This window comes from Helianthus annuus, chromosome 17 (genome assembly GCF_002127325.2).
Source record: "Helianthus annuus cultivar XRQ/B chromosome 17, HanXRQr2.0-SUNRISE, whole genome shotgun sequence".
Taxonomy (NCBI): Eukaryota; Viridiplantae; Streptophyta; class Magnoliopsida; order Asterales; family Asteraceae; genus Helianthus; species Helianthus annuus.
The window spans coordinates 164818992-164834508 of NC_035449.2; the positions used below are offsets into that span (position 1 = coordinate 164818992).

General features: G+C 35.2%; 1 protein-coding gene, 1 long non-coding RNA gene and 1 pseudogene across 6 annotated transcripts; 2 read left to right on the forward strand and 1 right to left on the reverse strand.

Annotated features, from left to right (window-relative positions):
- Positions 1-1712: 1712 nt before the first annotated feature.
- Positions 1713-6880, forward strand: LOC110921530 (probable polyol transporter 4). 5 transcript variants are annotated; one of them, XM_035986486.1, is made up of 6 exons: positions 1713-2075; positions 4290-5791; positions 5916-5980; positions 6064-6168; positions 6429-6467; positions 6560-6880. In XM_035986486.1, exons 1-2 carry the CDS (start codon positions 1868-1870, stop codon positions 5681-5683), a joined length of 1602 nt encoding a protein of 533 aa, XP_035842379.1. In that variant the 5' UTR covers positions 1713-1867; the 3' UTR covers positions 5684-5791; positions 5916-5980; positions 6064-6168; positions 6429-6467; positions 6560-6880. The 5 variants fall into 5 exon arrangements, with proteins under 5 accessions (XP_035842379.1, XP_035842378.1, XP_022021560.1 ...); XM_035986485.1 differs by lacking the exons at positions 6429-6467; positions 6560-6880 and having other exon boundaries at positions 6064-6243; XM_022165868.2 differs by lacking the exons at positions 6429-6467; positions 6560-6880 and having other exon boundaries at positions 4290-5684; positions 6064-6243.
- A 2054-nt stretch (positions 6881-8934) lies between these two features.
- Positions 8935-9868, reverse strand: LOC110921531 (annotated as a pseudogene).
- Positions 9869-10425: 557 nt separating this feature from the next.
- Positions 10426-15140, forward strand: LOC110921532. The gene is made up of 3 exons (XR_002582443.2): positions 10426-10603; positions 10682-10867; positions 15108-15140. It is a non-coding gene; the product is annotated as an uncharacterized LOC110921532 (long non-coding RNA).
- Positions 15141-15517: the final 377 nt, after the last annotated feature.

A 15517-nucleotide genomic window follows, 5' to 3' on the forward strand; every position in this document is an offset into this window, starting at 1 on the left:
CGAACACCTTTTCGAAATCGACTTTCAATAGCATAGCTTTCTTCTTCGATTTTTTTTACCCACAAAATAACATCATTGATTATCAAAAGACGACTGTCTGTTACGTATATTGTTCTCTTTGACTTTAATAAGCTTACAATGAAAATGCATATATAAGGAAAGAAGTTTATCGAGGATCACAAATAAAATAAGAAGCACTCTCTCTTTTTGTTCTCACAAGTAAAATTCTATATCCTAACATTTTCGAAGGACATGTACAGGCCAAAATCCAAATTGGTACAAGCCCAACAAAAAGAACCTTATTTAGTAGGCCCCAGATCTCTAGTTCACTTTGGGCCTCTAAAATGGTTGAGCCGGCCCTGCTTATATCCTTTTTCTATGTTGAATTCAAGTGTTGGTGACCCGTTAACTAGGATGGACGAGCGAGCCGAGGAGAGGCTACTTCTGATCCATTTCCTCCAAAGGGCCATTTGCATGAGTATGGAATCTAGGAAGTCCAATATATTCAATGAGTCGAACACCTTTTCGAAATCGACTTTCAATAGCATAGCTTTCTTCTTCGATTTTTTTTACCCACAAAATAACATCATTGATTATCAAAAGACGACTGTCTGTTACGTATATTGTTCTCTTTGACTTTAATAAGCTTACAATGAAAATGCATATATAAGGAAAGAAGTTTATCGAGGATCACAAATAAAATAAGAAGCACTCTCTCTTTTTGTTCTCACAAGTAAAATTCTATATCCTAACATTTTCGAAGGACATGTACAGTAGAATTTTTTTTTTTTTTTGCTTTTTGAATTTTTTTTATTTTTCTTTAAACTTTTATCCCTTTAACTTTAGGTTCAATAGCCGGATAGAGTAAGAAAACAACTAAATAGAAATGAGTACTTGCTACGGGTGAAGGAGTAAAGAGTTTCAAGAAAAAATCTCCTTAATGCGACTGCGGGAAGGCTGTTCCTGCTACATTTCTCTGGGGAAGAAAGAAGGAATTGAGTCCTTTCACATTATCACGGAAAAAGGGGATTGCCTCTTAGTCAATTTTGACTGGAAAAAGACCCGGAACCCCATACCCTCTCATTCACTTACTATAGGCCGAGGAGCGTAGATTCATCTTACTTTTTATAAATGGAAAAAGAGACATAAGTCACGCATTCAAGCAAGAGCCTTTGCCTTTCTTCGCTATGTAAATAGAGGGCCGGAGGAAGAAGTGCCAGAACCTCAACAAAAGAATGAAGGTGATAGAGTCTTACAGGAGACGCTAGGCTTCGGAATTGAATGGAATGATTCCTCTCGCTTGGTTGCCTTCACTGCCCGTGAATCCCTTCTCTTTTTCTATTTCAGTAGTCTTATGCGGTCTGATCTGTCCATTAGTTGCTTAACTCATAGTAGTTAGGAGGTTGTTGTCCTAATGAGTGTAGCGGAGTGCTCCCTATCCTATTACTCATTTATCCCTTTAAACTTCTTCTTGTGAAATGAACATGAATATCATGCAGCATGTTATCTAGTTTTAAATTTTAATTTTAAATAAATTCATACACCTTAGTTACATCGAAAACCATGTCAAACTCCTATTTTCTATACTCAACTTCCAACTGTTTAACGTGTGATATAATAAGAATTAAGTTATAAAATAATCTCCCACTTGCTTAATATATAAAAAAGTACTTAATAAATAAACTAGATCTAAAGTGAAGAATTATTCCGATTCCAAATTGGGTCTTTCTCCTCAAATCATGAACTGAAAAACCATCAAGAAATTCATCTTCTTGTATGCATATGAGATCCTCAACACATTAACTTGAAGTACCCATGAGTGTAAGTTGAGTTGTACGTCTGGGAGTACTAATTGTACCTTTGAAATATGGGTGTCCAAGAAAGTGGGAGTGTTGAGGATCTAGGAACAAAGAATAAGTACAGAAGAATGGATTCTGAGTTGACTGATGATGGTGATGATGATCTAGAGGTTGTACAGTACAAGCAGACACAGCACGAAAGGAGTAAGAGAACAAGAAAATATGTCTTTGCTTGTGCCGTTTTTGCATCTCTCAACAATGTCCTTCTTGGCTATGGTAAATACAATCCCTCAATGCTTTCTTTTGTAATTTCAATACCTAAGTATGGTGTACATCATTTTAAGCCTATGGTACAACACCTATTTACATCTAAGCAACTAGGGTTTTGTAACTTTCTTATTATAACAATCAGGGACGGACCTAGGTGTGGGCGACGGGTCGTCCGTACCTATGATTTTTTTTTTCATTTTTAGTATATATGTGATTTCTTCTGACTGACCTCAAGAAATTTTGATATCTACGGCCAAAAAATTTCGACCCGAATATGCAAAAAGGATATGTATCTGATACATGCTATGTAAGAAAAGTTATCGTCCCGACGACCCAGTCCAAAATGAACCTAACCAGGCCTAAAAAATTTATTCTCAGCGATAAACACTTGGCCCAAAATTTCTGACGTCAATTAAAATATTCTAGACCATCAATGTTAACAACCATTATTTCATCTGAATCCCGTACTTTATGTGTAAGGATGTAAATGAGTCAAGTAAATCGCGATCTACTTAAGATTGATTAGCTAAAAGCTCGAATCGAGCCGAGTTCTTGGGTTTAAAATGCGTGCATAATGCGTGATGCGTACGATGCGTTGCGATTACATGATGTTAGGTTGAGGCGCCCTAAGTCGCATAATGCGCGCATTTTTCTACAATCGACCATTATTGAGTAAAATTGCTCAATGAGCTTGTAGAATGTGCTTAACAAGCTTGTACAATGAGTTGACGAAGTTGTTTAATGAGTTCCTACATAGATTACTTATACCTTTTGCATAGACTACTTGTACATTTAAGAGTTCAAGGATTATTTTGGTTATATTGAACTTTTTATGGTACTTGAACTATTTTTTGTAATTATTTATCTTAATCTCTAAATTTTTAGTGTTAAAAGTTAACAAGTTAAAATATTATCTATAAATATTTTTTAAATAACAAACGCCTCGCATATGTGATGTGCGCGCATCGCGCATCGGCTTTGGGATAAAAACACATCGGAGCGCATCACACTTTTAAAACCAAGGTCTGGGCTTAAACAAGCTCCAGCTCAAGCAAAAAAAAAAAATAAACTCGTTTAGTAAGTGACACTGAGCTCGAACTTCATTTATCAACTTGAGTAGGCTCACAAGCCCAAGCGAGTATGTTACCTATATAATTTTTATTTAATTTATTAAATATATATTAATATAGTAAAAAATAAATAATAATGATAATAATATAATATAGTATAACACAACACAACACAATATAATAATATTAGTAATAGTAATAAAAAATCTATTAATATTACAATACCGGGAATAGTGTTTTTGGTGACTTATCAAAACATTATTTGTTAAGTTAACACACGTAATCGTGATGAAATTACTAATGCTACACACATCAAGTAACTACTCTAGTATTTTCTTTTTTTTTGGTGTTAAATACTTAAATTAATCATGAGGCAAATTAAATAAGGACAGTAGCTAGACAGATAATAAATTATTCCGCCATGGCATTTTTTTTTTTCAAATGATTTGCATGTTTTTATTTGATTTATTAAGTATATATTAATAGGGTGGGAGTTGGCTACAAAGTCCATTTTTCCTACAAAGTGTAAAAATTTATAAAATACCAAAATTTCAACCATGAAACACACTTAAAACCCACAAATAACATAGTGAAAATTATTACACAATATTGTGGGTTTGTGTTGTGTTTTGGATGATAAGGATTTGATTATCGAATGGCTAACATTAGTCTGTTTTATGTTGATTATCATGTTGTGTTTTATATTAATAGTTGTATGATGATGTGTTTGAAGTTTTTAAAGAGTATTAGGGTTTGGATATTGTGTTTTAATGATATTCACTATGTTATTTTGGGTTTTGAGTGTGTTTTATGGTTGAAATTATAGTGCTTTATAACTTTGTACACTTTGTAGGAAAAATGGACTTTGTATCCAAACCCACCTTATATTAATATAATAAATAAATCATATTAATAAACTATGTAAAAACCCTAAATAATTGATATTATGTTAAATAGAAAAATTATAATTATAATTTTCTATAAATAGTTAAAAATGTATATAAAATTGTTAATAAATAACAAACAAGACGAGATCAAGGCATAGCTCGAATTTGAGTTCTCATAAGTTGAGCTCAAGCTCGGGCTCAACTCTATTCTTCCCCCTGTAAATTCATTTATCATGACAATTTCTTGAAATCTTGATTTGCAGATGTTGGTGTCATGAGTGGAGCAATCATATTCATCCAAGAAGACCTAAAAATCACTGAATTCCAACAAGAATTTCTGATTGGTAGCTTAAGTGTCATTTCCATATTGGGCAGTTTAGCCGGCGGTAGAGTCTCCGACGCCGTTGGCCGGAAATGGTCCATGGGTCTGGCTGCAATCATCTTCCAGATAGGTGCAGCTATAATGACCTTAGCCCCTAATTTTGAGTTTCTATTGATCGGTCGACTCCTCGCCGGAGTTGGCATTGGTTTTGGAGTCATGGTGGCTCCGGTCTACATCGCCGAGATATCACCGACGGTTTCCCGAGGGACATTCACCTCATTCCCGGAAATATTCATCAATCTCGGGATTTTACTCGGCTACGTGTCGAACTACGCATTTTCGGGCCTTTCGTCCCACACGAATTGGCGAATTATGCTCGCGGTGGGAATCCTTCCATCCGTGTTCATAGCTTTTGCGATATTCGTAATCCCAGAATCACCGCGGTGGCTCGTGATGCAAAACCGAGTCGATGAGGCGAGATTAGTTTTGATGAATACAAATGAGGTGTCGTCAGAGGCGGAGGAGAGGTTGTCGGAGATACTAGCGTCCGCAGAAAGCGGAAACCGAGATACGGCCGTGTGGCGGGAACTGCTAAACCCGACTCCCGTGGTCAGGCGAATGCTAGTCGTGGGAATCGGAATCCAATCTTTTCAACAGATTACGGGAATCGATGCGACCGTGTACTATAGTCCCGAGATTCTTCAAACCGCGGGACTTGAAAACAAGTCGCGACTTTTAGCCGCGACAGTAGCTGTGGGTATCTCGAAAACCGCCTTTATCATGATTGCGATTTTAGTCATCGATAAAATCGGGAGGAAACCGTTACTATACGCGAGCACCATCGGGATTACATTTTGTTTGTGCGGTTTAGGACTCACTCTTTGGTTGTTTGAAAAAGATTCGGTTGGGGTGGCGTTAGTGATTCTGCTTGTGTGCGGGAATGTGGCTTTCTTTTCGGTCGGGATTGGGCCGATTTGTGGCGTTTTGACATCGGAGATATTCCCGTTAAGACTAAGGGCGCAAGCGTTTGCTTTAGGATTTGTGGAGAATAGGGTTTGTAGTGGAATTGTTGCGATGTCGTTTTTAACCGTTTCTCGTGCTATTTCGATGTCCGTGACGTTCTTCATTTTCGGTATTGTCTCAGCTTTGTCGGTTGTTTTCATATACAAAATCGTGCCTGAGACGAAAGGAAAATCATTGGAGCAAATCGAGTTGTTGTTTCGAAGGGAACACGACTGGCAAGAAGAGGAAGTAGAGCTTTCAGATACTCAAAAATTAGTGCAGGATCATGAGAATTCAACTTTCGGGTTAAGATCCTGTACAAACAGCACATAGTGTGAGAACCATAAGAACAGATCTGAACCATCCAATTTTTAGATCAACGGTTGATGTTGATTACAATTAAAACCCTTTCAATTACTAAACATTATTATAAGACCAAGGGTAATATAGTAAATGTGCTGTTTTTTGAAAAATCGCATAGTGCTGACTTCAATTTTTTATGTTGCGGTGTTTGCTAACCGTGGTCTTACGTATGTAATGATTAATTATCTTTTGTGCTGAACAGGTACTAGGTTTTGGTTGAATCAATGATGGATGAAACAAAAGAGAACCCTTTCATCAACAGAAAAGGTATTTTTGTGCATTTTGGTTTTACGGATGAAGTGTACATTAATTTCCGATACTAATACATGTGTTGAATGTCTTATAAACAGAAGATCACAAAGATGTTTCGAATAAAGAGGATATTGTTAATGATGTTGTATCGTACAAAACAAAAAAGAGGACTTAAGAAAGGAAGCTTATGACAGCTAAAAGAGGTGTGCTAACATTGTATTTATATGGATTTTTAAAGTGTAAACACTTTTTTGTTAATTATATTGCATGTTCAGTCTCACGCGATCCAACAAAGGAAAGGGGTACAAGATTGATACAATTAAGGTGCCCTTTCAAACAAATATGAAAGCCAAAACAATGCTGAGCTTTACAAAAGGCAAATAACGGCTTGTATTATGATAAAATTAAGTTTCCTTTTGAAAAATACTAATATATGTGATATTACGTATATAATAAATTGTAGGAAACGGTAAAAGAGGAGTCGATCATAAGTCAAAGAGAGGTAGGCATTTATGTTTTTTGAACACATGCGGCTTTATTTCGTCAACGTTAGTGTTATTTGTTGATTTCTAATATAAAGTTATATTTTACAAGGTGGTAAGATAAAGAAAGAAAAAACATGGGCCACTCAGCCACATGACTCTGACGACGACTTCGTTGACCCACCTCCACGAAATAAAGTCGAGCATTCAGCATACGATAATGTCGATGCACCATACGTAGCCCTATCGACCGATAGAATTAGGATACGAAACAACCCACTTCATACGGCGAAACTACTAAGGTGTCTTTCAGTAGAACAGCGGCAAATGATAGAGAAAATAGGTTTTGGGGGGATATTGTATATGGATATGATGATAGCACATTTTGTATATTTAAAAAAAATCAACGTTAAAACCAGCACTTTGGATATCATGATAGCACATTTTGTATTGCTAGAAAGAAAAAAAACAAGTTGGGATTTGTATTAGCACATTTGGTCTAACCAGCACATTGGGATTCATATTAGCACATTGGGATTTGTATTAGCACATTTGGTCTGACCAGCAAGTGATAAAGAAAGTAGGTTTTGGGGGGATATTGTATATGGATATGATGATATCACATTTTGTATATTTAAAAAAAAACTTAGCGTTAAAACCAGCACTTTGGATGATGATAGCACATTTTGTATTGCTGGAAAGAAAAAAACAAGTTGGGATTTGTATTAGCACATTTGGTCTGACCAGCACATTGGGATTCATATTAGCACATATGGTTTTCGAAAAAAAATGATTAAACTAACCAACAAACACAACACAGCCCAAACTCATCTACATAGCACATTACGATTTGTATCAGCACATGAATTATGAAAAACCAAATACCATGAAACAAATAAAAAAAACAGTATCGAATAATTGCACAATATCGATTTATAAGGTAGCAATCTTTGCAATTCAAACTTTAATTTGATTTAACAGTTGAAACTTTATGGTGAATCTAAAATACGCTGAATCAAATGAATTTTCGAATAGACAATTACAAATAACTTGGTGTAACTTCCATGATGATCCTGCCATCGTCGTTTCTATGTTTGAATCCATCAAATGTAGTAATCATATCGAAAACGAGGAGAAGAATAAAAAACGAGTAGATCAAAAAAACTACAGTTAAGTCGCAATTGGTAGTTACGTATTTTTTTCTTTTGGTGGTTCCTGTGACCATGAATATCTGAGAATTCAAATTTTGATTTGAAATTCTACATGAATATAGAGATAATTAAATCTTGATTTAATTAAATAAAAGAAAATAGAGTAAAAAGACTAAAACACCCTTATGTTATTTTTTTATTGGGGGGCACATGTCACATGTTGGTTGGTTCTTACAGTTCTTACTGATATGAAGGTTTGTATTTGATCCCATGCCTTCAACTTTCACTATGTGAATTTGTAACATCTAGTAGAATATGCTAATTTTTCAAGATTGGGCTTAATGTCCGGGCAAGGTAGTGTCGGCCCATAGAAGCGGGCCATGTTCCTACCTGGCCCAATCCTTTTAATCAAGTGAGGCAACAAGCAATTTTTTTTAAATAACCAAAAATTCTTTAATAAGGATGTCAAATGTTTTTTGATCAGTAACAAAAGGATTTCAAATTTGAAATACAAAATTCAAATTAGTAAGTAATGCATTAAAGGCAAATGTGAAAATGTTGTATTTTGTAGCCTAGAGTAAATAGTGGACTTGAATAACTAGCTATGTGCAAGTTCCACATGGCAGGAAATGGATATGAATTTATTAGACATTTTTGATAAGTATGAGTTAATGTATGATAAGGTGTCGTTGGGTGTAAGGAACACTACAGTTCTATTAGCATCATCATAAGAGTGTATGGTGGAATATGCATCGACTAGTATGGGTTAATAAACAAGAGGGGGTACGCTGTATGAAATACCATATTAGATCATATCATCCCAAGTAATAAGTACTAATAATCTCCGTCGTTAGTTTTTCTTTAAATAAATGAATACGCGGATGTGGTTTTCATTTTCTCTACATCTGGTGTAAACAATGTTTTAAATAGGATTTTATCCAAAATATAGTAGTATTTTTTGTATCATATGCTATACGATATGTTGTACACGAGTGCCGGTATCGTATTGATAGTCTAACACATGGAGCTGATACTGACCAATCGTAAGCTATATCGAGTGCGGATGTCAACCGGTACCGTGACAAATAAAACCGATACCACCCGAACAATATTGGTACCGGTTTTGATATTTGGTTTCAATCAACACAAAGAACAAATTACAAATCATGGGTTGGTAGACGGGCAACAACACAAAATACATATTGATATACTATTGAACGAGTAAATTACGTTTTTGGCCCTTGTGGTTATATCACTTTTACTATATTAGCCCAAAATAAGAATTTTTAACAGATCTGCCCCTATGGTCTCTATAACTAACCATTTTGGCCCCTAAGTCTAACCAAACCCTCAACTCTGATTAATTAATTGGCACATGACTTGCACATGATGTCTAAAAATGTAATTTCTCCTCCCCCTTTTATGACTATAAATAAAACCCTAGATTATTTTTTTTCACTTCATCTTCTTCCTTAATTTATGGATCTTTGATGTCGGTTTTGTTAATTTTCAGATTAGCGGATTTATTTTCATGGATTTATGTGTGAATTTTTCTAGCTGCAGTTGAAAGAGATTGACTAGTCAATAGTCAATACCTGAGTTTGACCTCTCCCAGAAGCCGAATGCAACAAAGTATTCCCCTGCACATCTCTATACATCAAAACATCACCACAATCTTCAACAAACTGGTTCAAGATTTCAAGACTTCCACCTCTAGCAGCAGCATGAACAGCCCTATTCATCATCTCCAATTTAAAAACAGACCCAACATTCTCCACCTTTGACCACAATGAAAAGTCAATCAACACCTGAAAAACCTCACTGTTGTTACTCCTTGCAGCAGCATACAATATATCAGTAACACTATACTCCCCTTCACCAAAAACAAGAAGTGGGTCCCTCTTCAACAGTTATTTAACAAACTCTAAATCACCGTGTAAAGAAGCCAACCACCATATCCAGCTCTGATCAATGAGTTATGACCATGCCCATTTTTCGGTTCGCCTTCGAGAAGCAGTTTTTCGCCATTTTTGATCGGTTTTTTGCCACATCAACAAACTGTTCTTCGTCGTCCCACACCGTCTCCAACCGCCTTATGCGGCGAAGGGAGGTTAATTTGATTAAAAGATTTGTGTCAAAATGAAGAACCTCTCTTACTAGATCATAGTGGCCATTTGCTGCTGCTAAATCAATTGGAGATGCATACCACCATTGATCACCTGTGCTTTCCCATGTTAATGGGAAATATGAAGGAGGCATTGCAAAGATTAAAAAAAGATCAAATTTTTAAGGAAGTAGATGAAGTGAAAAAAATAATCTAGGGTTTTATTTATAGTCATAAAAGGGGGAGGGGGGAGGGGAAATTACATTTTTAGACATCATGTGCAAGTCATGTGCCAATTAATTAACCAGAGTTGGGGGTTTGGTTAGATTTAGGGGCCAAAATGGTTAGTTACAGAGACCATGGGGGCAGATCTGTTAAAAATTCTTATTTTGGGCTAATATAGTAAAAGTGATATAACCACAGGGGCCAAAAAAGTAATTTACTCACTATTGAACATATTACAACTTTATTATTTATTTTTCGATTTTGATTACTATAACGAACAATGATCCCGTAACAAACGAAATTATTTGTTACCGACTTAATTCTCGATGTCTAGCAGGAATACGGCTACGAAGATATAGTTTAAGAACACGTTTCCTGCAAACTCAGCTTCAGTCCTGTACACGTGTCTCTTCACCAACTATCAAACTCACAACATCAATCGGTGCAGCTATGTCTATGTTTATCATCCCCACTGAACAACACTCACCCACACACCACTTGAAAAATTTCCGACCGATACTTTCACAATTTCATGTCCAACTTAGTACAAGAAAAAGCAACAGTACCAGGAATCGACGATGGAAAACAACAAGATTCCTTAAAAACTCTTCTTTCTTTACCATACCCTACCTTTGCAGAAAAACTCAAACGCGCAGCATTGGATCTCAAAGAAACCGTATCCCCTCTTCTGTAACTTCTGTTTGTGTGCTTCATTTCATAGCTTTTAGGTGTAATGTGTGAAAATGGCTGACAGGTAGTGGTGGAAACATGGGGATTTACTGGGCAGAAGGTTAAGGATAATTCACTGTATACCGGGACTCTTGGAACTGCTTTCTTGCTTTTGAAATCTTATCATGTTACCAATAATAAAAGTGACCTTCATCTTTGATCTTTGTTCTGAGATCTTTAAAGCTTGTGATTCCGCTCCCTCTAATCCTAGGTAATTTCTGATCTGGGTTTGATTATTTCTTTTTTTTTTTATGTGTCGGTTTTTTCGGGGCTCGATCCGAGTCCGAATTTTGGTTCGATTCGTGTAAAATAATTATTTGGTTCGAGTCACGTAAATAATGATTGTTGGTCTTTTTAACCGGTAAAATTAAGAGCTACTAGACGTTTTTAAAGTAGTCGTAACCACGAAAACATTATGTAATAAATGAAAATATCAAACATTTCTGCTTTCAATAATACTTTTCTTGGAATAAAAAAAAATGAAATAAGAAAACAGCATCACCTAAGCGACTCGGCGGCGCCAGTGTCGGCGTCGCGGGCGATGGCCTCAGTGACAGACGCCAGCTTCTGCAGATTCAACCTGACCACCGTATCCGCAAAAAACCTGGTGTCGTCCTCCGAGTTCCCCTCGGGCACGTCCACGGTATACGATTCCAGAACAATCGTGTAACACCCCGATCCGAATAGGGCTGACGTGTCACTCTTACAGATATCAAAACTAAAAACCAATCCATAAAATTAAATGAAAGATCTTAATTACATTTTATTACGTTACTGAAATAAAGAATCTTGGTCAGCAACTTCCTAACGCTCCTCACTGAATTCCCATAGTATCCCAGATTTCCTGTAAAACAAATAAGACAAACACAAAAAGAAAATACGGCTGAGCCAAAAGTTGCTCAGTAACGGAGAAATCAACAGTACAAGTAAATTCATATCAGCAGAAGCAAAACAGAACAGCAGAAGCAAAACAGAACAGAACTGAGACTGAGCTGAAATGGTCATTGACACGATTACTGAAAACAAATGGAGGCACAAGACTGATGCAAAAACTGATACACGAACCGATCTGAAATGGTAACGGAATCAGATACGGAAACAAAAGGTAGACGTATACATAACTGTTACTGAACCCAACACAAACCGATGTAGAAACTAGAAACTGATACATCGTTGACCACGATGTCAAAATCATTTTATCTTGTATAAACAGACTTATTTTAAAACATCATTTAAATAATGTAGTATTCCATTTGAACAAATAAAAAAAATAATAACTATAGAATAGTTTAAACAACGTTTAATAATGCTATTATTTTTAAAACAAGATACTTGGCAAAGCTATTTTCTTATATTGAACGTTTGAACTTCATCAAAATAAAATAGGTTATCATATTCATGGCAAATCATCATTGGACAAAAGAACTAATTTTCTAACTTTGAAAAGTTACATTATAAAAAGATAGAATAATTTAAATAATCTGGATTTCCGAATGAAACACTTTCGACCATTCCGTAAAACGACATGGGAAACAGAAACAAAACAAAACAAATAGCTAAGCTATAAATATCATTTAAAATCCCATGACCTCAAAAGAATTGTCGAACTATTATCTTTAAATACACGTTTAGATTCAACTTCATATCTTTAATTAATCAATATTCATAAGTTTATTATTTAATCAAAATAACTATTTTTATAACGAAATTACTTAAACCGATGGAGAAAATTGACACGAAATAAAGACAGATCAAACGGCAAGAATAGAATAGACATTGAATCAAATACTGAATAAATGTATATCACTGGATCTAAATCTTAATCAAGACTGATACTGAGACAAAACTGATACAAACCAGTACAGATACCGAGTCAAAACAGACATAACTAATACATAACAGAATCGGACACTGAACATAGTCAGAAGCATACTTAACCCAATACTGATCGGAAACATAATCAGATGCGTACAAAACATATCAAACATATAATACTGAACATATTCACATATAGAAACATATACTAACTTACACGACAGATATATCAACAAACTAAGTCGTGTAACATGGAAGCACCCAAAGCCATAAACAGAACAGACTGGTACACAACTAGCTAGTCCATGCACCTATGAGATGGTGAGTGTGGCGTTCACCCATTATGCGTTCACCCATTATTCCATCTCCAGACAAACAAACACAGATTCAGAGCTAAGATCGATCTATACACCTCTAGTGGCCAAGGTGCTACACAAGCACAAGCTAGAGACGCCGTGAACTTTGATTACGCACTGTCACGATAAGTGCCATGCCGTTGACGCCCAAACGACAAGCCAGACATGCTTGTGTGACAGAGTACAAATACTAAGGCCTTGTAAATAGTTTACAGGCAACTGAAAATAATACTAACAGGAACATGCGACCATGATACAAGTCTGAGGTATGGCATGCTACAACACACTAAGTAGACATATACAACACTGACTCAGATAACATGACACATACAGGTATTAAATCATGAAAATTAGACTTTAAGACGGAGACAAAAATCCGCACTACAAAATTATGGATATGATAAAGATAAATACTATGATGAGAAGACCAAAGAAGAATACGTACCAACGAGTACGAAAAAAGAAGTATACTACGATGAAAAGAAAACGGAATCCGTACCATAATTTAGCCGAACAAAATAAACGCCAGGGAAATCCAATCAAGTCGTCTTTTACAAGTACACAGACCTATATATTAATTACTTTCCAGATTAGACATGCGGATTTTAACTCAGGTGTCACCTTTGCTGGTCTGTTGATTGATTTTTTTTTAATTCCGGCGAAGGAACGTTCAATGTACTAATTAATTAATGAACCTAAGTTTTCCTTCAAATAGTACTTGGATCACATTGCATGTGATTTAAGTATTACAAAATACTTACTATAAAGTTTACGAATATAATGACAGGTAAATATTTGCATGACATGAGCTAGATATGTAATTGATTATTTGGAATGCAAATAAATAATCGAGACATGGAATAATAACATAGTATATTAGCATGTTCACTTTAACCAATTGTCTAGAATTTATTAATCGTCAAACTTCTCGTTTATTCATACACATGAAGATCAATTAAAGGTTTTCTTTCTTTTTTTTTCCTTTTTTTTCAACTGTTGCCGACAAAATTATAAACTGTTTAATATTTATTTATTGTCTTTTTTTTTTCATAGTAAATACGTAACAAGTTGGAAGAGGACTTCAACGAGTTTATAAATCTTACACAAATATAGGAGTAAAACCTTAACATATGCATGTACTTTGCAGATCTGAACCCTATCGATTTAGACATTAAGAACAAGATTCGATGTTGTGCTATTATAGAACATTTGGTTCATATAACATTAACGGTTTCAATCGCCGGAATAGATCAACAACAACAAAGGTGATATCCGAGAAATTAGAATGGGGTAAACATGTGAAATTAACGAGGGGTCTGAACTCTTACGTTAATGGTCGGTAGGTCAATCAAGGCACGAAACCGCAACGACGGTTCGCAAATGCGTTAAGGATGTTTTGTATAGCATCGACTAGTCGCGATTTTGGGACAAATCAAAAGCTTCAGATCTGTGTTGGTGTTCCCCATTTGCAGCGATGGTGGCGCGACGGCTGACTCGAAACATGAATTTGAGCGGTCATCGATACCTAGTCGGTGATGCGGCTGGCGGATTATAAACGTAAAGAGGATGATTTAGGTTTGAGAACAAGGGTTTTATTTCATTAAGATTGGGCCGCAAATCGGGTCGGTTGATGATCTGGGATATTCTTGTCCATATTTGCAAATCATGCATATCATTATATTAGTAATTTATTCATTTTCTTCAATGATAAAGGCAACTAACATATTATATTATATTAACATATACATATACACATACATTTTAATTTGTCCAACCAATATATTTAATAATCAATTTCAAATATGACTTATGACTTCTGTTTCATTTATTTTACTATATTATTTTTGTTATTATTATTATTATTATTATTATTATTATTATTATTATTATTATTATTTTCGATTATTACAATTCTACCCTCCTAAAAAAAATTTCGTCCCTGAAATTGCGAAGTTCGGTTTATGAGCTAAATCAAATATATCACGGATACGAACATACTATGGTATAGATTAAATGAGATGACAATTAAACGAATAGCTAAATAATTCAAAATTTAGATGCAATAAAAATTTCATAGTGCTAAGACCTAAACAAATTCAAGTATTGGGAACGGTGCGTGTCTTCCATCTCCCAACTAGGCTTGCATTTAGAATGGTTCTCGATTTTATGTTAGGATTTAAAACATATGTTTGGTGATCTAGAAGTCTTGATCTCTTTTTTTTTTTCTAAAAAGGAAGTCTTGATCTAACATAAGATAACATATAAATTGCGTCTTTGCAGGTGAACTATGTCACACCCCGACCACGTAAAACATCAAATCGTGGCGGAAACATCGGGGAGTGTTGTAACAGAATTATTGTTTCACAACCATGGCATTTAAAGTTATATTTTATTTATCAATAAAAGAGGTACATTGTCTTGAAACAACTGAAACATAGAGTACATAACATGTTTTAATTAGACTAGCTTCATTTTAAAGTCACTAAGGCCCAAGTCCACCCTAGCGTATCACGATCAAGCTATGCATTAGCTCCTGAAACACATGTGAAAATAAAGTACGTTAGCATAAAAATGCCAGTGAGTAACATAGGTTTTGTGAAAATAGGATTCATGACTTAGGTTTTAGAAAAAGGGTTGTTTAACAAAGTCAGTCATGATCCTTGTAACATGTTTTGTTTTATAAATCATTT